Here is a 23,400-nt window from a genome sequence, read left to right on the forward strand (position 1 = left end):
CACAATCATGTACACACCAATGATCTCATGTGCACGAGACACAATCATGTACACACCAATGATCTCATGTGCACGAGACACAATCATGTACACACCAATGATCTCATGTGTACGAGACACAATCATGTACACACCAATAATCTCATGTGCACGAGACACAATCATGTACACACCAATGATCTCATGTGCACGAGACACAATCATGTACACACCAATGATCTCATGTACACGAGAGACAATCATGTACACACCAATGATCTCATGTGCACGAGACACAATCATGTACACATCAATAATCTCATGTGCGCGTTTGCACACAACTTCCACATTCACTAGAAACAGTTGCGTATATGGATATCTCGCTTACACGGGTAACAAATTATGTACACAGGAACTGTTATGTACACACGAAACACGTGTGGAGGACACAAGGAACGGTGGAGGACACAAGGAACGGTGGAGGACAGAGGGAACGGCGGGGTACACAAGGAACGACGGGGGACACAAGGAACGACGGGGGACACAAGGAACGGCGGGGGTCACAAGGAACGGCGGGGGACACAAGGAACGGCGGGGGTTACAAGGTACGGTGGGGACACAGGGAACAATTACGACCACAAGAAACTGCTACGTACATGGATATCTATGGTGAAGCAAGAAGCAATTTAGTACATAAGGACGCTGCCATGTACACCCGGAATGATCACGTACGCAAGAGGCACTTATGTACGCACGGATTGATCACGTGCGCAAGAGGCACTTATGTACGCACGGATTGATCACCTGCGCAAGAGGCGTTTATGTACGCACGGAATGATCACGTACGCAAGAGGTACTTATGTACGCACGGAGTGATCACGTACGCAAGAGGCGCTTATGTACGCACGGAGTGATCACGTACGCAAGAGGTACTTATGTAAGCACGGAGTGATCACGTACGCAAGAGGTACTTATGTACGCAAGAGGCACTTATGTACGCACGGAGTGATCACGTACGCAAGAGGCACTTATGTACGCACGGAGTAATCACGCACGCAAGAGGTACTTATGTACGCACGGAGTGATCACGTACGCAAGAGGCGCTTATGTACGCACGGAGTGATCACGTACGCAAGAGGTACTTATGTAAGCACGGAGTGATCACGTACGCAAGAGGCGCTTATGTACGCACGGAGTGATCACGTACGCAAGAGGCATTTATGTACACACGATTGATCACCTGCGCAAGAGGCGCTTATATACGCACGGAGTGATCACGTACGGAAGAGGTACTTATGTACGCACGGAGTGATCACGTACGCAAGAGGTACTTATGTACGCACGGAGTGATCACGTACGCAAGGAACGCTGTCACGTACGCCCAGAATGATCAAGTAAGCAAGGTACACTGTCCTTATGGAGAAAGGACAGAGTTCTGGTGAGCATAAAGGATCCGTAGCCGCGCCAAGTGGTGGCGCTGAGGGGAGGTAAGGGGTTGGGCTGTTGACACAGGTGGAGTGGGTAAGCTGAGGGGAAGGGGAAGGTGGAGGAGGGGAAGGAGGGATCAGTAATAGCCGACTTTCCCCGTTATCACCCCAGACGCCGGCTACGGGAGGAAGTCCTCCTCCACCCTCCTCCCAACTGCCGGACGTCCGTCACAGCGCGGGCATCCTGGGTCCAGGTATGTCCTCGACACCGTCCACCTCCCTCTGCTACCAGCGACTACCTCCCCTCCCTCCCCTTCCATATGACCTGCCACACTCTCAGTAACTGCATTCTTGACCTGGGGTCAACCACGGACGTCGTGTGACCCGGAGTGACCCGTAACGGATAAAGATACACATGACAGTCATGCAAACCACACTGCTTCATATGAGCCTCCAGACTCGCCTCGTCCTGTACTCGCATCAGACCTCAAACACAAAACTGATACAAAAATAAGACAAATTTTTACGGTGCACCCTCACCTATGTGAAGTATGTGTGAATCGATAATCACTCAGGAAGACAAGATGTGTTCTAAAAGGAGCGAAGAGACACTAGAATTTACAACATAAAACCTTCAACTAAAATATAACAAGTTCACGTTCACGATGATAGATTTCCAGCATCCTGTCCGCTGGATTTACCTTGGAATCTTCCGTAGATTCTAGGCCGATGTTACGGGCCGCCCGGCAGCCCTCGTGTGGCACAGGTCAAGTGAGGGACGGGACCTGCGCCCGTCAAAGCGGCGGACGCCTCCCTCACCCGCCAGGGACCAGAGCTATGGGCTGAGCTCCTACACATCCAGCGACGCGACGTTCAGACACCTGCTGACTGATTCCATGCCCGGTAAATCCTATACTCTAAAAGGACGAAGACAAACTATTATATAAATGCTGTCCCTGAACAACACCTCGTCTACCTGCATTTCTACCATCAATCAAACTTATAACTCGCCCTACACTCTTGTAAGAACGACAGTTCTGCTGGGTATAAAAGTCGGGGACGTTTTTGAGCAGCGACAAAATGCCATCTGTATATGACCGGATGAGATTATCTATTGTTGATGTCGCCAGTGCCAGGAACAAGGTGGACGCTGAAGAGCTGGCATGAGACGCGTGGATCCTTGGGCCCCTGATATGGGAGCACATGGGACCCGAGACACCCACACTGACGCAGTTTAGTAACGCACTTGCTGTTGAAGGTCGTTATTCAGCACGTCTGTAAAAACAGAGACAACACACTGCTTGGCTATCGACGTTATCAGTATACGATGTTAGGTCGCGTGAGCAGAGTCTTCAACATGAAATGAAGGCGATATATCAGAGAGACGTCTCGAGAGATCTACAGCAAACAGGCTTGCTCGGCTGCCCTGTAATGGAAACATGAGTGACAGTGGCTGCTCTCAACTAAAGTCCATCAAATTCAGTGGATATACGATGACGCTACGTGGTTCCCTGTTATTGGTGGGTCAAGCACGGAGAAAGGGAAAGTGTCCTGACTCGCTGAATCTACTTCAAACACTGAAAACAGGAAGAATCAAGGTTCCAGCTGGGCGATAACCAGCTGCTGCAACAGCGTGCCCAACATCCTTGTGTGTGGGTCTGACTGTTGAATATGTGTATGTATACACGGGGCAACTTTCACATGCGTTCTCAGAGTTGCGATAAACGTATCTGGGAAGACAAACATTTCTTCCTTTCCAGGTCGAGCAAAAATATCTGACCAGGCGATGAAGGTGCTCACGGAGCAGTTCCATAACTCACCCTGACTTAATGAAGAGCAGAAAACACATACAGTGTGTTGACCTGGAGGCCAGGTAATTACAATGTACAGTATGAGGGGCGTCTCCGATGTACTTTTGTAATGAAGACCTTCCGACGTCACATCCGGGCGGGAACATTCCTCTCGTTAGGGACGGAAGGCGGCCCACGCGTCCTGGAGAAAGTGCCGGCGTTGCTCATGTCAGTCATCGAGCTAATAACCCAGCATCTGTAACATGCAGAGTTCGACGTGATCTTCCTCGCCTTCAGCAAGACTTGAGTTCTGCTTTGTGCCGACACGCAGTAACGGCAGGTAGGAGGGTGGTGGAGCCGTTTCTGTGGAAACAATCATGGAGGAAACACATCACGTTTATTTACCCTCCCGAGGGCGGGTGAGGGTATATAATTGGTCCGTGCGGCTCCGCCCACGAGTTAGGCGTCGGCGTGTGTTAGTACGCGTCACTCGTCGAGCGCTGCGGCAGGTGTTCCGAACTTGGGCCAGACACACACCCCGAGGACACGGCGTCGTCTGCCCCGGGAGAACCATACCGTCACCGTCAGACCGATCGTCGTGCCCCGCGTCGCCTGGACGAAGCTCTGTCCAGCCACAGAGAGGATACAAGTGACGACGTGATGACATACTGAAACTATATTCTAAGGAAGACTGTGTCGTTGAGGACGATGGATGCTTTTGCCTTGACCGTTGTTATCCTGGTGTGTCTGCTTCCCACTGTGGCAGGCACCGACAACGTCACAAGCAACGCTGGAAGCACAGCGACCAACTGGCCGGAGGCACTACCCACGACCGCCATTCAGCCCCTTCATGACTCCCCCACCAACAAGATGGCCAGAGCCACAACGGAAAACGCCACCGAGGAGGGCGTCCATCGAGGTGCACCACCCTCCAGCGAGACTGTCAGACGGAGCATCGAGGAAGAGGAGTCGCACTTCTTCGAGGACGAAGAGTTGCACTCCGACGCGGAGAGACAGGCGGGTGGGGTGGCACCCTTCACGCTTAAGCAGATGGCGCTGGACAAGGCTCTGTCCATCCAGGGCCGCTCCACAGCTGACAGAGGTACGGAACATTTGTTTAGGGTCTTACCGACGACCGATTCGTCACCTGGTTGGCGTTAGCGACAGTGATTGCTAACAGCATGAGTAACCAAAGGTAGAATTCTGAGCCAGAGTAATTTCGAACTCGGAAAGTATTAGATAAGAGCTCTTCCCATACCATCACAGGGTCGACGCAGGCCGCTATGATCCTCATTAGCCGCAGGTCACCAGTGGAACTGATGATGGTGGAGATGGGTTACAATCAATGCCTTTTTTAAGTCTTTGTCGATCCAATGAAAATGGTCAGTGTAGATTAAGGTTTATTTATTGTCTTGAAAATTCGATACCGATATAAAATTGACATCAACAGAGCCATACGAACGATGTAGGCAATACATTTCGACTTTGCAGGGTAAATATATATATAAGGCATACATATATACATAACGGTCCAATCAATTATACAAAGATAGTTTTAACAGTCTGGAACCAAAATGTTTTTTGTTGGCTCTTGGATAATTAGTAACATAGTTAATAGGTCCAACCTTGAATCTTTATCCTGATTTTCAGTAAAATTTAAACCACTTCAAAATTCAAGAATGACACATGGGCAGTGAAAGGTAAATTGATAACAGGGATCACAGCAAGATAGACTTTGCAACAGCAGAGTCAGACTTGGGGAAGTACAAGGGTTTCTACCCGTGGAAGGCCTTGGGTATTATAAAAGTCGGCCATATATACGAACAGGTATGGATCATTACTAAATCACGTGATTATTACAATATGTTTGAGTGATTCTTAGTAATATGACGAAATTCTACTTTCTGAATTATCTGTCAGTGGCCGTCGGCAACATTCGACAGTTCAACCCCGTCCGCGGCTCAGATGGTGCCTGTGCAACATTAAAGAATTCACACATTCGATAGTGGGAGTTATAACGTGCTATCGCCGACAATCGCAGTTCCTGACGTGTGAAAGTGCTTTACTTCCTACCGTACGTCTTTTTTTTCTTTTTCTTTTTCTGCGTGTCGTTCTCCTGGCACACATTAGATCAGCCTCCCACAAGTTGACCAGAAATGCTCTCCTGTGCTTATCCAGGCGCTGATGTGTTCGTCTAGGTCGTTGTCGAGAGTTCGATGAAGGCAAACCCTCGTCCTCTTCCTCTTTCTGTGCAAATTCTGATCTTCTTCGTGGGCTCCAGTGGCCTACAGTAGCGTAGCGCCCCACATACGAGATCACCCCTCTAACAGCGCCCCACACCCCAGATCGCTCCTCCAGCAGCGCTGCGCCCCACACCCCAGATCGCTCCTCCAGCAGCGCTGCGCCCCACACCCCAGATCGCACCTAGTGTAGCGCTGCGCCTCACCCCCAAGGTCATCCCTCTCCGGCATGCCAGCGCAGAGGTCCGCGAACCCCGAGGGTGGAGACATCCTCCTGGGTAATTATAAAACACAAAACGACCCGTTTGGTGAACGGGACAGACGGGGATGGAGGGTAGGATGGCATGTGTCGTGGTGGGTGAAGTGACGGTGGCAGTGGGGCTCATGATGAGGCGTGGTGCCGAGGGGGCCTGATGGTGGTGAGGCGTGGTGCCAAGGGGGGCCTGATGGTGGTGAGGCGTGGTGCAGGCAAGACATGGTGGAATGGGGCATGGTTTTAGTGCAGCTTGGTGTTGATGGGCTTTGGTAGTGATGGGGCGTGGTGTTCAGGGGGTTGTGGTGACAGACCGTGGTAGTGATGGGGCTCATTGATGATGGGCCAGGGTGGGGTGTGATGCTGATGGGGCGTAGTGGTGACGAAGAGTACTGGTAATGGTCCTGAGGTTCATGGGTTATAATGATAGGACTACGCAAGAAAGACATAACAGAGACCTTATGGTTCAAGACGAGGTCATCCATGATACTTGGTCTGGATTGTGTAACAGACACAGGGTAGTTAAGCAGAATGCACCTCCCACCCACCTATCCCTCCGGCTCAACTGTTAGCAGGGAAAAAAATGATAAGATCCGACACGTAATATGCTGCAATAAACGGCTACACTGGGGCTGGGTTATGTAAGAGGAAAACTAAGATTTAGTGACATTTATCCAAGCAAGAATATCTCCTGATAATAGATATCACTGAAGTAATTGTCTAGTCTTGATCTGAAGGTACTAATGGTCTTTGCATTTATTATATCTACTGGTAGGTTAATTTAGTGCTCTACCACTCTACAGCTGGAAAAAAAATATGCCCACTTTGCTATTACGTTCCTTCTCTTTATCTTCATTCCGTTATTTCTGGTCACTAAGTCTTTGTCCAGGAAGTTTTCACAGAATTTGATTTCGGAGTCATCTAAATTTTTGAAAATTATCATGTCTCCTCGGGGTTTGTATTTTTAAGATAGAGAGAATGAATGTAGGTCTTCGAGTTTTTACTCACAAGAAGGTGAAGGAATTAGTCTGGTTGCTGCTCTCTGGATTTACTTTGGGTTGGTTCAACTCTGGACAGGTTTACTAACCAGACTGGAATAGTGCATTTCAAATGAGGCTTAACAAAGTCCTTAAAAAGGATGCGTGCCGTACACTTTTCTTGTAGTTTATATTTCTAGTTATGAATCAATGAATCCTAGGACCCTCCTGGCTTTCTAGTAAGCGATTAGATTCTTTTTTCCGTATTTTTCATAACTTGTAATCAATCTGTGGGTTTTTGTTACTTTGAATGGTGGTATACCAAGCATTTCTTTTCTCATATTCTATACCACAAGAGCCAAAGTACATTTCTTTGCACTTGTGAACGCAGAGATCCATTTGCCATGTCTCTGTCCATCTATTTCACAAGTTTTTCTACATCCCTTTCAAACTTCAGGCAAAGTCCCTTTTACTAAGCTGTACTTCCTAATTTCCCTAATTTCTTATACCGGTATTTCTGCTGGTTGTCCCATCACGCAGATGATGAAAAGTATGGGCCTTAGGACCGAACCTTGCATTACCCCACTCGTCACAAACCAGTTTAATGCTCCCCATTAAACATCACTCAATCCCCATTAAACATCACTCAAGCTTCCCTTCTGAGAGCTGGTCTGCTAGCCAAGCACAGACTCGATCTCCTGCGCCGTAACCTATGATTCTGCTTAGCCAGTCTATTACGTGACACTTTGTCGAGAACTTCACGAAACATACATGCATCAGAAGGGAATCTGAACGTACATCTATCATACACATATGACCAAAGAATTCAAGCAAGTTTGTTACACATGACCTTATATTCCCAACACCTTGTTGATGATCGGTCATCAATCCGTCGTACTCTAAGGACTTAACGAATTTCTACAGAGTTGTCTGTTCCAACAATTTTCCTAGAACTGAGGTTGTTTTCCAATACCTTCTTTTTATATATAGGTTTTGTTAAAGCCTCCTACAATTATTGCAGGTCATTCAGTATATTGTATTATCAAAAAAAAGTTTTATAGCTTTTTGTACTTTTCGAAAAGGGGATGGGGGAACTATAGACAAACCCCCCATAAATGATTTTGCATAATTTATGATGTATCAACCCAATGACTACGGTCGCCAGAAATATTATAAATAACCCCACACTCTTCCAAAAGTACAGTAAAACAACCATATTTTTTCCCCCCAAAGCCACACCAAAAACCGATTCTCTAAAACGCTTATCATTATCATTATCATCATTATTATCATTATCATTAAGGATGAAAAGAAAGGACTGTAGTCACGGGTGACGAGGTTCGCCCGCGAGTGCTTTATCTTATTTTCCAGTTACGTCAAGGCCGTCGCCACAGTCGACCCCGCCACATGACACAAATGTTATGGTTTCCTTACACTCATACGCACAAGCAATTTCAATTATCTATCGTACTGCAAATGGTTGATGTCTCGGTGTTTACCACACACATGGACATAGTCCGGACGCTTATCCCGACCAACACACAACCACCGATTGTGCTTCCCTCTATTGGTGATGCAAGGAAGCAGTCTCATCATAACCAAGGAATTATCATCGTCATCAGAATAAGCAATGACCAAAGTTATCTGTAATAACAAACATTTGAAACAAGATCTATTTTCAGGATTTAGCATCAACTGTCGTGAAATGTATGACGTTAATCAGAAATGTTTTGTAATGCTGAAAACATATTACACCATAAGGAGAAACTTGTTACGAAATACATCAGTCGTGTTCGACAAGCAACAGGATTTGATAAACGCCCAAATGTCAAAGAATTAGATTATTTTTAATTATTGTCACTCACGTTAATAATACGTTTCTTATAGAATAAAATGATCGTCCAATGATTGTAATCCCGTTGTGATACACTTAAATCCGGTACTCTTACTTATGAACACTGTCAATGATACATGAGAAATTATATCTAGAAAATCTAATTATTACCTAGAATCTGTGCTAGCATAGAGTTAACTCTCTTATTCTTCCCTTCTCTCCTCAACCCTGCACTTCGTTCCACACAGACTCGGTAACAACCAGTCATCCGTTTCCCAGTCTTGCTCAAAAAATAGAGATAATAATGATAATAGTCACAGCACTACACCATTATTATATATCACAATAGTATTATTACGCATACTTGTATCTCTACCCACTCCTGTTGCTTATCAAATACCTATTAACTAATTCTTACAAATTATTCGTTTCTCATGTCATTAAAGTATTACACTTAATGAATGCAAAGATGAACTGGTGTACAATATTTTGTAATAACATATTCCAAAAGTTTACAACTCCCAGATTATTTACGTCATCACTGATATCAGTGATGGGAAACCCTAGTTAGGGTGGACATTGTTTTGGTTGTTCACGGAAGGTGGAATTACAATTTGTGGTGGGGTAGTGTTCATCTGTTATCGTTTCTTGATTGTTCTTAATACCCAGGTCAACCCCCTCCACACAACTCCCCTTAACCACATAACACCCCCAACTTCTTTGACGGTCAGGCCAGTGAGTAGTCGAGAATGGCAAGGGAGAGAGAATTTTTGTGGTGGTGTTGGTATTTACAACAACAGCAAAAAACTATGAATTATTTGCACCTGATGAGACAAACTGTCTCCGTGAAACATGTAGTGCCCCCTGTTGCTGGCCTCTCCCTTCGTTATAACGAAAATCTTTTTTTAAAATATGAAAATGTCTAAAACTCAGCCTCACATTCCCCTGTGCTTATCTGCTGCCACGTAGCGTTGCTAGTTAATGACTTCTTATATTATTCCTTTGTCCTTGTCCATCCTAGCATGACGGGTCGTTGTTGTGGAGACTAAATGATAATGAGAGACACAAGTTGTGCGAGACCTTGCAGGGGACCCGACGAATGTTCTCCACTCCCCCATCACCCAAACACTAAGCATTCTCAACAAAACACATCCTTGATAACGTTCCATAAAACCCACTTGCGTCTACCATCACTGACGACTTCTGTAAGTACAGTGTCAACTACAATGACACCAACAGTAGTAGGGCTGTTGGTTCGAGAAATTACTCACCTCGACCGACCCGGTGATTCATGCGGCAGTCCGGGAGCCTGCAGTGTTGAGCAAACTGCAGCGCTGGGCCGGACCCGCATGCATTGCTGGTCGGCAGGCGGGTAATAAGACCGGACGCCTGCACGCATGGAGGTCCAATCTAGTCAGTACCGTTGACGGAGCGGCTCTCGCTCCATCTGCTGCCGTGCCTCAGGTTAGCAGATGGGTCACTAGCGGGAACCGATTTCTGTCCGGTTCTGACTACATGAAGGCTGTCCAAGTCAGGATTGGAGCGCTACCGACCCCAGCCAGGGCGTCCAGAGGCCGGCCCGAGATCAACGGCCTCTGTGACACCTGTCGTAAACCTGGGACACTTGGACACATCGCACAGATGTGTCCTCGTACCCATGGGGGTCGAGTCAGAAGGCATGACAACATCAATGCCTATTTGGCCGGACGGCTGAGGCAGAGGGGTTACCAGGTGGTCTGCGAGCCTCGCATTCCTATTGCGGGGTCCTTTCGGAAGCCGGACATCGTGGCTTCCAAAGGTACAGAGGCCTGGGTAATTGATACCCAGGTTTCTGGAGTCCACCTCGCGCTTTCAGCTGCACACCAGCATAAGTGCAGCTACTACGGCACCCCGGAAGTCCTACAGGGCGTACGGGACCTAACCGGTAAAGGCACCGTGCACTTAACATCTGCCACGGTCAACTGGCGAGGTGCATGGTGCCAAGAAAGCGCGAGTGCTCTCATTGGGTTAGGGCTGACACACCGGGACCTGGAGGTGTGCAGTGTCAAAGCCCTAACCTGGACGCATTCCCTCTACCGAATGTGGTCCAAGAGCACAGGGTAATAATCGGGCCTGCCTTGTCCATCTGGTGTCGGCCGCCGGGCAGGTTAAAGGTCATCTCCCCCTTGTTGGCTTAGGGTGTGCGGGACTAGGCTGTTCTCCCGTGGCTCCCGGGCAGGTACCAGTTCCTGAGAACGGGTTGTCGGGCGGGCGGTGGACGCCTTGGCGGGGTTGCCCATTGCTCCCGTCTGACAGGCCGTACTGGAAGGTTGAGCAGTGCTGGGAGGTCATTGTGCTTCGGTTCGGTAAGGTATTTATGGAACCATCATCTTACTGCCACCTCTCTACTTACTTCTACCTATGCTATCAGCGGTCTGATCTGAAATCTTCCTCTTATTGTGTCCATACGACCTTACTTCAATTAAACACTTCTTTCACTATCAACATGTAGTGTAGGTCGCCGCTTACCGACAAACACCCCTGTTGAGTAGATTTAACTCCAAAAGAGAAGCACAGCAATTAGAAAGTAGCTAGACCTTCCTGCACGTCCCAATCACTAATTGGGAATCTATGAAGAGAACCCATAGCGCCCGAAAGAATGACGACCATGCAGTACTGCCAACAGTAGGGCTGGCGACGCTAAGGTAGCGCCCGGAAGAATGACGACCATGCAGTACTGCCAACAGTAGGGCTAGCGACGCTAAGGCAGCGCCCGTAAGAATGACAACTGTGCAGTGCTGCCAACTGTTAAGTCCGTGATGCAGTATCACTGATTTTTAGTGCCATGTAGAGCAAGCTCTACTAAATACACCATACAGCAAACAGTGCATCTTGCTCTGGTATCCCTAAAGCAATGTTACTTGTTATCTTAGTACTTATGTAACAATGGCGACGGAATACTATAGTTTTAATAACAGAGGCACCGCTGACATAGCAATATCAGTTATTTAACTAAGGACAGAGTGTTGCCAGTTGCGGTGAAACAGCGCAGTACTTTAACGGCAGTACATCTGGGGTTAGTGCTAACATCAGAGTTACCCACAATGGAATAATATGAACTGCAGGTTACTATCATGGCACAAGCGAGGCAGCGTTACCAGCTGCATTATAAAGGAGAGAGAGAGAGAAAGAGAGAGAGAGGCAGCAGTGGTGCAAAATGCCTGTGACAAGCTTAACGAATCATTATATCCTGCCCTGTCCATGAGAGAGAGAGAGAGAGAGAGAGAGAGAGAGAGAGAGAGAGAATTAACAGCCATTACGGATTAGAAAACTTCTGGCGAGGACTTTCACAGTCTGAAGTGGTTGTGATGGTCGGGTTCTCGTCAGCAGCCCCGGGATACAGGATAATTTTTGCAGCAAGATCTGCTCAAGTATGTGTGCACTGCTACCCATCTTGTGGATGGTGGCGCGAAAGAGGATACAACGTCCACGAAGGGTCCAGGGACTGGTGGGCCTCAGTGATCAATACGTTATAGGTTATATAACGAGAAAAAATGTTAACCAAGATGGTGCTGCACTGAATATTTCATTCAACAATTTACACGGTAAGTTTACAACAGCTGAACAACAATGATTGAATTACGTATCAATCTATATAACAAATGAACTATTTATAGTAAGCAAAGTTATGATACTTTTTTAAGTATCCGAGGTAGAGCATTTTTGATGGATGAGATGTTTACATATATTTTGTTATGTTTCGTTAGGATCGTCTATCAACTCACTAATTCTCTGTTAAGCTGTGGGAATACCTCTGTTGGCAAACTTTACATCTGGTCTCTTCATTATCAACGGGCGAGCAAAGTCCCATAAATATCTATAGCGCAGCCTAAGTCAGGCGACAGCAACATCAGGGTGTCTATTACATTACGTTGGTAGATGGATTTGTTTATGTTGCTTTCACTTGTGTACGGGTCTAAAAAACTTTGTTCGAGTGGTGCATTGTCCATTCTGCTGATACATTACACTGCGTCGTGTTTCCTGTTTACTGGCGACGTTTTACTTTTATAAACAAATGATTGTATATATATATATATATATATATATATATATATATATATATATATATATATATATATATATATATTCGCCATTTCCCGAGGTAGCGTTAAAAACAGAGGACTGAGCCTTAGAGGGAATATCCTCACTTGGCCCCTTCTCTGCTCCTTTGGGAAAATTAAAAGAATCACCAGGGTTTGGATGAACAATTTGTGTTAAATTGGCTTACGTCTCAGTAATTACATAACCATGAACTGAATCTATAAAGAAAGGATAATATGCATGTAATATCTACACTGAGTTTCTCTTAAAAGCATAAAATCTAAAATATCCCTAGAGAAATGAATATACAAACCTAAAATAAAATGAATAATCGAGGAAGAATAAATCAAATCAATAATAACTAACAATTCTGCCTTATCTAAAATACAAAATGTAACGCATGATAAATTCAACAAAATTTAAGATGTCACGTATCAATGTATTTTAGATAAGGCAGAATTGTTAGTCATTATTGATTTAATTTATTCTTCCTCGATAATTCATTTTATTTCAGGTTTGTATATTCATTTCTCAAGGGATATTTTAGATTTTATGCTTTTAAGAGAAACTCAGTGTAGATATTACATGCATATTACATGTTAATCATTAATGTGTGTGTGTGTGTGTGTGTGTGTGTGTGTGTGTGATATTAGCGATGTGTTGTCAATGGACTGAACCAGGGCATGCGAAACCTCTGGGGTAAACCATGTAAAGGCCTGTGTGGCCTGGTTGTGGATGGGGAGCTGTGGTTTCGGTGCATTACACATGACAGCTAGAGACTGAGTGTGAGCATATGTGGCCTTTCTTCGTCTGTTCCCGGCGCTACCTCGCTAACGAGAGAAGCGGTGACCAAGTATAATATGAAATATACACAATGTAAATTGTGAATTTCTTACAAAAGTTAAGTACGAATGCTAACTACCTGGTTATTTTGTCTGCCACCATAATTTCTTGAGGTACATAAAGAATTTTCTGTAAAATATCGTATTGCCAATATTTTAGAATGATTCGACTGTCATATGGGATGTTATGTGGGTGTTGGCTGATATTTTGTGCCGTGTTTGGCAGGTTTAACGTACTGTGACGAGTTCATCGCCAGTCGTGAGTTCTACATCCACTCGCCAAGCTACCCCGAGAACTACCCCAACAAGTGAGTTGCCCCTCTCACCTACCCAGGTGTGAGCCCTTGTATGTAGGCTGATCGCCTACCAGCTTAGTTCCGTTACCTACTTGTTTAATCTAGACGATTCCCTTCTCCAACCTAGCTAACTCATTCTCTTTCAACTCCCACTTAACTTGCTCAACCTTCTGCTTTAGCGCAGTAGCCTATCGCCAACTTCCATATCTGTATGAATAGTTCATCCTGTACTTAGCATTTGCCAAACACACCTTTACCAATAAAAAAAATCTATAATCTATAATCCGGAAATATGCGAGAGAAAACTTACTTGTGACACGAGTGTGGCGAGGCTGACGCGGGTGGCCTGTCCACAGCACCGTCTGCAGGTACCAGATCTACCGTCGTCATCCAGATTACTGCGGGGTCGTGTTCACTGTCCTCCGCCTCGATCTAGCCACACGTCCAGTACCAGCTCAGGAATCTAGGGAGGTCCTAAAGGACGTAGGAGGCGCGATAGGCGTGGCAGCAAAGCGTGAATGTCCTGGGGACACACTACTCATCAACGGCGTGACTCACTGCGGCAGGTATCGACGCGGCAGGACCGGTGAGTGCTAGGCTGCAGTTTCCTCAAGCCAGTTAAGCTGAGAAATCATTATGATACAGCGAAATTACTATTAAATTATCTTACTGTATTTTGTGCTGAATTATTAATTAATTCTGGTATTCATTATGATACAACGAAATCACTATTGCATTATTTTACTGTATTTTGTCCTGAATTATTCATTGATTCTGGTATTCATAGAACCATCTGTCAAAGCACTAACATTTAATGAAGTACCTTCACGCCCCTTCCTCCCTATGTAGCTACTTTCCTCTTCCCGTCATCGCTCTTGACGGTGGAGTTCCGTAGCAGGGACGGCCACGGAGCGTCGGGGTTCCTGCTGCAGGGGAGGCAGGTGAAGACGTGCCGTCAGCCTAGAACGCTGGGTCTGCCGCTTATCTCCTCCCTCCTCTGTGACAAGTAGGTAACGCTCCCTCTACTTGCAAAATTTCCAAGATTAAAGAGAATCACGTCATGGAAAATTAGTTTTGAAATACCCACGGAGAACACAATCTTATATTTCTTCATTACTATAAGACTATTTCATATCAGTTTACAGTTCCCCGTGTAAGCGAAGTAATGTCAGGAACAGACGAAGAATGGTCTCATTTGGTTACATCCATTCTCAAGCCGTCATGTATAATACAACGAATCCAAAACCCTCAGTCAATAGCTATGGCCCCACAGACCTTTCCTTGGTTTCTTCTGACCGCCTCACTCGCCTTGCTTCACCCAACTGATAACCCGTCCCTCCTGCACATGTTGCTAAAATTCTAAGTATTCCTTGCACGTCTCGCATCCTCCTGAATGTTTAGGTCCTGGATAACTCAAAGCGTCTCACTCTAACTTTCCACACCCTCAGCCTCCACCTACTCTTTGTTCCCTCCACGTCTGGCACGTATCCTACAGATTTGAAATTAACTGTTATTGCATCTGGAAATCACACGAGATGTCAGTAGCGAAAATTGGCGAAATTTGTCTGAGGACATGTTCGCCGCCTCATTGGTGAAAAACAATTATGTCACTATTTTGTTTTTTCTTACTTAGGGGAGAACTATGGGAACCTTCAGAAGTAAGTTGTCTGTCACCAAATGCTATATGGTTATAAAAGAAGATAATCATGAACATTAGAAAATTAATGTTTTGCTGATGAAAGCATTTGAGCAGATAAACAAAACTATACATATCAATAATTTTCCTTTAGTTACAAGACTTTGGAGCCAACTTGACCATAACTGTTCACAAAATTCGAATCATACGAAGCATTAACAACAATCTGACTACAAGTGATATATAGTTGCTGCGGCCATTCTATTCTTCATTAAGGAGTCATATGAGAGACCGAACCGCAGAAATGGTATCGAGAATTCACATGAAACCCGAATAGAATGCAACGGTTACGGTGAAACATTGATACGATACTTTAAATTTTTCTTTGATGTGTGATTCTAGTACATTGCCAGATTTTCCAGTTATTCTTTCACTGCTGTATATCTAAAGTTACTAATAGATTCCATGATTCCTTTTTTACACTAATATTGATTGTTCATTTATACTTTTAACAAGGAAAGGTTTCAGTCTGACAGATAGCAGACGATAGAAGTAAAGAAGTATCCGGTAATTCCATTAGGGAAGTTGCTTCACTCCTACGACACTACCTAAAAGGCTTCGTATGTTGAATAGTGTCTGCCAAATAAGGTGAACAGTCATACCAATGTATGACGAGACTAGGAATAAATACATCAGAACTCTTCATCCGGAGTTTCATAATATAAACAACGCAAGTGTAGCAATACTTTATTTGCCGACTGCATCTGACCCGCCCCAGGGAATTGAGAAAGTAGAGTTGCTAAACAAATCTCTCGAAGTCCTTTGCAAAAGATATGATACTTGATCTGACTACTGGGAGCCTAGCTAGCGACTATGAACTGAAAGGACGCTCGGACCCACAGTTACCCAGTTTGAGGGCTTTCTTATATCAATGAAGTCCTGTGGTAGTGCCATAAGTACATCAATTGGAAATGATTTAACCCTGAAAACTTAGACTGTCAGTCCCTCGTTACTTTACCGTACAGTTAGTGTAAAATGATAGGAAAACTTTTGTCAAATCTTTTTGCCGAGTTATAGCAACGGGGACAGTTTTTCTGCAGTGAGTAACATTTCATAATGATAGGACAGTGTCTGTATTATCATGGCGGCTCATGTCACCATTGCTTCTTACCATCTCTCATGCACTGTTTGTACGTGGGCCACTTGCTGGGATGCAGACGGGTGGAGGGCAAGAGGTTCTTGTTGCAGTCGCCGGGATACCCAGCCAAGTACAGGCACAACCTGGAGTGCAGGTACTCTGTGGTCCGCCAAGACACCAGCGTCTGCGGCGTGCAGCTTACAGTGGAGTCCTTCAGCGTAGAGAACGGCAGCTGCATGTTTGACTACCTGGAGGTGCAGCGTCAGCGGCTCTGTGGCGTCCTTCAGCCAGGCTTCACGCGTAAGGTCCTCCCTTAGTTCTCTCCTAATGTGCGTGTGATCTTGAGACACCATGATCACTCCGCAACCTTGTGTACTCATTATTGTACATAACGATGGTCTGATTATATAGATTTCAAAGTTGACAGTTTGTATTTGAACACAAGACCATTTCTGGTGTGAGTCAAGGCTCGAATTTTTCTTTGTAGTAACAAATGAGATATCTATTGTCACGTATTTTTCAGGTTACTATGAGTTTGAGGGGAATGATCTGAGCATACGATATCGGACGGACGAGTCAACGACGAGTGACGGGTTCTCCATCGTGGGTCAACAGGTGGCGTGTGACGGGCCCCAGCCAAGACAGTCTGCGCTCAGCCAATCCGAGCCAGGGACAGTCGACGACAACCAATCATCTGCTCCGACTCAAACAACTACACAGGCACCTTCTACGTCACCAGAACCTGAGGTAACACTAAGCTCGTCCGAGAACCAATCAGATGTCGATATCAACTACATTCTGTCGCTCATTGGTCGACAGCCTATATCGATAGAAGGTGATCAGGCTACAGCAACTACCGACTTAGAGGAAGACTTCACCGAGTTAGACCCCGGACTCGTCACGGACGACGGCGCCAACGCCGATCAAAATGTTCCCGGTGATCCAGACTTTAACCCGTTCACGGGAACGGGACTACTGCCCACGTTGCCCACAATCCCCGGCAGCGTCCCACCGAATTTCCCGACGACCGTTAACTTCCCGGCGACCAGCAGCTTCCCGACGCCGGATGGCTCCCCGACCACGACCATCTTCCCAGTTCGTGTAAGCTGTGACAACATCACCACGGCTCCAGTCACCAGATTGTCAAGCCCCAACTACCCGTCCAACTACCAAGACAACACGGACTGTACTTACATCGTGGGACGCTTCTCCCTGTCCGTGTGTAAGGTAAGGTCAAGCCTTATTATGTATCACTTGCCGTACACGGTGAGGACGCTATATAGAGTTCCTGTCGAATCTATTTTGTACAAATACATGGTTTTGTACCTGCTGTCTTCTCAAAAGATTTATTCGCCAACAACTCTACCATATATCGATAAACCCTTTAGTTCCCAAAGTATTGGGAAATGCATTGTTCTTCGTGATATTAGGTTCTGAGGTTGTTGACCCCCCCTGACCCCTAACCGTGACCTATGACCTGGCCCCGCAGTTGCAGGTGAACTTCTTGGACGTGGACATCTCGCCCGGCACAAGCAGCGGCACGTGCACGAACGACTACCTCGACGTGGACGGCACCAAGTTCTGCGGCGCCTTCCAGAACCGTGTGGGTGAGTGAGTACACACGTTGACCGCTGGCAGGTACTGGGTCCTCATACCTCCGCATGTTGTGGGTCACCAGGTGCTGCTATCACTAGCTGTGGTCCCCCCCCTCCCCTAAAGGCCACGACACGATCTTAAAATAGCATCTCCTCGGTAACTATCACTGATTCACAGCTCTTATGATGCCTCACGCCTCCTCAAGAAATGGAAATGCTGCCACTCGCTTCTCCAGAGCGTGAACAGCAATATACCCGCCACTAACGATATGTGACATATGTGATTAGCGAGTGTACGGTGTTGTCCTTGGGTTTGGGTTACCTGGCTGTCATACAGACGGACCAGGGTTCGATTTCGGGGTATAGTGGTAAATACACATAGTTTACATCAAATATATTTATGTTACATGGTTATATATATATATATATATATATATATATATATATATATATATATATATATATATATATATATATATATATGCGTGTGCATGTGTGTTTCCCAGATGAATGTCAAAATTCTGTAGTCTTTACCTGTCTTCAGGTTTATAAGTCATGATATAACAGTTCCTAAAAATATCATATTCCCTACGTCCCCAGCAGGGTGTCCACACCTCCCCAGCAGGGTGTCCGTCCGCACGCCCCCAGCAGGGTGTCCGTCCGCACGCCCCCAGCAGGGTGTCCTAAGACCTAATTCAAGCGTCTGTCTTTTCAGTGTCCGTTAACTTCCCGGATCAGGTGGTGACGCTTACCTTCCACTCCGACGGTGACGGCGTCACGGGGCGAGGCTTCCTGGTGAGTGGTAGGGGTCATGTCTAGCGGCTGATGTCATGCGCCCTGTCACCAGTCCATGGCATCATGCCATGTCTTGTGTCGCCAGTGCACTAGCGGTGATATGCGCCGTGAGACCAGACAAGGATATGACATGCTTCGTGACATCAACGTATGAACAGTCATGAGCTGCTGTGACATTAGCCTGTGACCTGTTCTGTGTTACTGGCCCATGGCATGTCATGCGCCGTGTCACCAGTTCATGACACGGACAGAGCGATATCACATATCATCGTTACTGTCAACCGATGTCGTATCTTTTAGACGGCCATGACGACCATGCAATGTTACCAGCTGCTGTCATATCATGATGTATCACGAAACACCGTTATACCATGTTACCAAGTTCTGTCATAGTGTTACCAAAGTGTAGAGTGTTATCACAATCTGTCATACATTGTCAAGAGGTCCTGTCGAGTGTTACCAAGCTTTATCATACAGTGTTAACGAGCGCTGTCATGTAAAGTTACCCACAGCTGTCATACAGTAATGCTAAGCGCTGTCATACAGTATTACCAGGTTGTCATGCACTGTTACCATCTCTGTCATTCAGTATTACCAAGCTGTCATGCACTGTTACCATCTGTCACAGTATAACCAGGTTGTCATGCACTGTTACCATCTCTGTTATACAGTATTACCAGGCTGTCATGCACTGTTACCATCTCTGTCACAGTATTACCAGGCTGTCATGCACTGTTACCATATGTCAGTATTACAAAGCTGTCATGCACTGTTATCATATGTCATACAGTATTACCAGGCTGTCATGCACTGTTACCATCTCTGTCACAGTATTACCAGGCTGTCATGCACTGTTACCATATGTCAGTATTACAAAGCTGTCATGCACTGTTATCATATGTCATACAGCATTACCAGGCTGTCATGCACTGTTACCATCTGTCACAGTATTACCAGGCTGTCATGCACTGTTACCATATGTCACAGTATTAAAAAGCTGTCATGCACTGTTATCATATGTCATACAGTATTACCAGGCTGTCATGCACTGTTACCATCTCTGTCTCAGTATTACCAGGCTGTCATGCACTGTTACCATCTGTCACAGTATTACAAAGCTGTCATGCACTGTTACCATCTGTCACACAGTATTACTAGGTTGTCATGACTGTTACCATCTCTCACACAGTATTACCAGGCTGTCATGCACTGTTACCATGTCACACAGTATTACTAGGCTGTCATGCACTGTTACCATGTCACATAGTATTACCAGGCTGTCATGCACGATTACCATCTGTCACACAGTGTTACCAGGCTGTCATGCACGATTACCATCTGTCACACAGTGTTACCAGGCTGTCATTCATTGTTACCATCTCTGTCCCACAGTATTACCAGGTTGCCATGCACTGTTATCTCTGTCATACAGTATTACTTGGTTGTCATGCACTGTTACCATGTCACACAGTATTACCAGGTTGTCATGCACTGTTACCATCTGCCATACAGTATTACCAGGCTGTCATGCACTATTACCATCTCTGTCATACAGTATTACTCGTCTCATGCACTGTTACCATCTGTCACACAGTATTACCAGGCTGTCATGCACTATTACCATCTCTGTCATACAGTATTACTCGTCTCATGCACTGTTACCATCTGTCACACAGTATTACCAGGTTGTCATGCACTGTTGGCAGCTCCTGTCAACCTATCTTACGTCGGTGTATGATAAACACCTGTATTCACCTGCAGGCGGAGGTAACGCAGGTGACCACAGGCTGTGGAACCATCGGGCCCATCCTGCCACCCATCCCCCCCGGCTGCGACTCCGTCAGGCAGGAGGCTGCCTTCCTGCTCCTCAGCCCTGGCTACCCGGCTCGCTACCCGCCCTCCACCGACTGCACCACAACCATTCTCAAGTACTCCCCCGACGTCACTAGGTAGGTCATCAGGGAGGAGGGTCATAATACGAGGTCAACAGGAGGAGGTCATGTGGCGAGTCGCCAGATGGGTCAGTGAGAGGTCACCAGGAGGCAAAGGGAGGTCGTCAGAGAGAGAAGAGGTCGTCAGAGAGAGAGAGAGGGACGCAGGACAGTAAATCGTAAACACCTTCCCACACAGCACTCCCTCCAGCACAACAGTTGGTGAGGGAACTTGGAGAGAGTTCCCATATGGTATGTAATGTAGATCTCAGAGGAAGTGTGAACGACTACATCGCGTTAGTATGTTGATTACTCGCTTAGTAAACTGGGGACGAGGCTGACATTTCAAAAGAAGTTGTGATTGTCTGTTAAGAGTTTTGATTACGTGTTTCTAGTATCTGAACAGGTTCACTAACTGGTAGTTCTTATCGATGAAGTACTGTTGTTCCTTGATTGAAAGGTACTGACAAAGTCTCACATTGCTAGCCAACTTCTGTTGATAGTTTATTCCGATATCAGAATAGTGTCCTGAAAATTCTATTCTTTTTTTTTCAGAAAATCATGATAGTTTTCCGATTTTTTCCTCGTGAGGCTTCTTTGTCTTTGATCAAGTTTGGTCACCATTTCTGAACAACATATTCTAACCGACGTCTGACTAGGGCATTGGAAAGACTGAAAAACAAACCTTGTTTTTCTTTTGTTTCATTCATACTTCATGCTTTTAAATCTTGCATTTTGTTTCTTTCGTCATATACAGTTAGGTACTGCGTTGCTGGTCTAAAATCGTTACTGTTTACCAATCTTAGGTTTCTTTCTCCTTGTATGCACGATGATGGCTTACCGGGCATTATATACCTGTACAGCAGATTTTCTCCAAATTGCATTACTTTGCATTTGTCTACACTGTTGATCACTTTTCCTCTCTCTCCACTTCTTCTGTCATTTTACATTCCTTTGAATCTCTGACCAAGCTTTACTTATTTTCATGTCAAATCAACTTCAGAAAATCAACAAGCTAGTCCTCCTCCTGACTGTGGATCTTGTGTAGATAATGAACCGTGTGGGTCCCAGGACCAAGTCTTGTGGTACCTCGCTCGTTACTCAGAGCCAGTCTGATGCCTCCCGGTTCCACACCACTTCTGGCGTTACCGGACTCAGTGTTGCGTATGGTTACACCGCGAGATAAAGGTTACCTTCGGCGACGTTGTATTATCGTCAATGGACTAATAGGAGAAGCTTCTCGCCTCAGAGGAGTCCATCATTTCCCAGCTACTGACAGTAGTATAGCGCAGCCTTGAACTTTCAGGAAACGCGTAAAAGCGGCCTGAGGTTATGTGATTAAGACAGCTCGTTGTTTACTATCCACTACCCATGCTATTCGCTCTTATCCAAGCGGGGTTCCACTTCCTATGTCGTTGGCTCTTACGTAAATAACCGTCTTCTGTGGTACTTTGTCGAAAGACTAGGAATTTTGAGTATTTCAGAAGAGTTATTACATAAGCTGGATTTATCATACATGATTTTTGTACGAGATCATTGTTGATCATTAGTTTATTGTCCTTTGTATCCAGATTTTAGCCCTGATTATCGTTTTCAACATCTTATCTAAAATTAGATTAAGACTGATGGGGAGACGGTAGAGGGAGCGAGGGAAGGGTGACCTCGGAAGCAGTGAACAGCTTCTACACCAAAACATAAGAATACAAAAATATCCAAACAGCAACAGAGCATTGGGTCTTAACGATGCTGTTGTGGAAGATATCAGAAACTCATGGATTTATGTAGTAACAGCAGAATGCTATCGAGATGTTAGATACTGCGGTGTGAAAATGTGTAACGAGAGATTAACAGATGATGGTGGTGATTTCATGCATGTATTCATGTCACAGACACCCGGTTCCGTAAATGGAACAGACAGTTTCGTCCCTAGAACAGCCGGTACCATACATAGAACAGCCGGTACCGTACACAGATCAGTCGTCACCGTGACTACAATAACCAGCACCTTAAATAGATCAACAAGCACCGTACTTAGAGCAACCAGTTGTGTTGATGTCATCGTCCACTATATACATGTCTATATAAAGTTTAGGAGAGATTAGTGTCCACAGATGAATCTCTGCTGTGTCTTGAATTTCACTTCACTCTGCTCTAAAGTGTCCTAGTTTATACTCTGCTCTGCTCTATTCTAAAGTGCCCTTGGAGTACACTACTTCACTCAGTTCTTCTTTAAGTGTCCCTGGTTTATAGACAGTACCTTGGCAGTTCATCCTCTACTTATCGGTTCCATATTCTAGTGCCGTGAACCAGATGGGGCCGCGCGTCTCAGTTCCGAGAGAAGAGGAAAGCCAAATTTTCTCAGCTAATAACAACAAGAACTTTTCATTAATGATAGCTTCAGCCTTGCCAAATGATCCCATCTCACCCACCATACAGCCATCTACCATCAACTCCTCTTAGCAATCGCTCAACAATTCTAAACACTAATCCTTCCCTATGAAGTATTTTCCTCAACCATCAGCTTGGCTCACCATATCAAACAACCACACCCTCCTCGAAATATTCAATGCTAATCATTCCAACCCTA

The 23,400-nt window shown here is 45.6% G+C and overlaps 2 protein-coding genes across 3 annotated transcripts in view; one reads left to right on the plus strand and one right to left on the minus strand.

Moving 5' to 3' along the window:
* LOC139761104 (beta-alanyl-dopamine/carcinine hydrolase-like) overlaps positions 1 to 23,400 on the minus strand; it is a 113,628-nt gene that overhangs the window by 65,480 nt on the left and 24,748 nt on the right. The window contains exon 1 of one of the 2 annotated variants that reach the window (XM_071685024.1): positions 14,029 to 14,167. The exons of the other annotated variant lie outside the window; for it this stretch is intronic. The gene's annotated coding sequence lies outside the window, so the exon portion shown is untranslated. Of the gene's footprint in view, positions 1 to 14,028; positions 14,168 to 23,400 lie in introns of those variants that run through there. 2 annotated transcript variants of the gene reach the window in all.
* The window catches only part of LOC139761112 (uncharacterized), a 30,342-nt gene continuing 10,211 nt past the window's right edge, over positions 3,270 to 23,400 (plus strand). The window contains 9 exon segments of the mRNA XM_071685038.1: positions 3,270 to 4,298; positions 13,649 to 13,730; positions 14,075 to 14,304; positions 14,568 to 14,724; positions 16,572 to 16,792; positions 17,016 to 17,719; positions 17,982 to 18,099; positions 18,803 to 18,882; positions 20,644 to 20,831. Of these exon segments, the coding sequence (XP_071541139.1) occupies positions 3,905 to 4,298; positions 13,649 to 13,730; positions 14,075 to 14,304; positions 14,568 to 14,724; positions 16,572 to 16,792; positions 17,016 to 17,719; positions 17,982 to 18,099; positions 18,803 to 18,882; positions 20,644 to 20,831 (2,174 nt within the window). The 5' untranslated portion in view covers positions 3,270 to 3,904.

This window comes from Panulirus ornatus, chromosome 3 (genome assembly GCF_036320965.1).
Source record: "Panulirus ornatus isolate Po-2019 chromosome 3, ASM3632096v1, whole genome shotgun sequence".
Taxonomy (NCBI): Eukaryota; Metazoa; Arthropoda; class Malacostraca; order Decapoda; family Palinuridae; genus Panulirus; species Panulirus ornatus.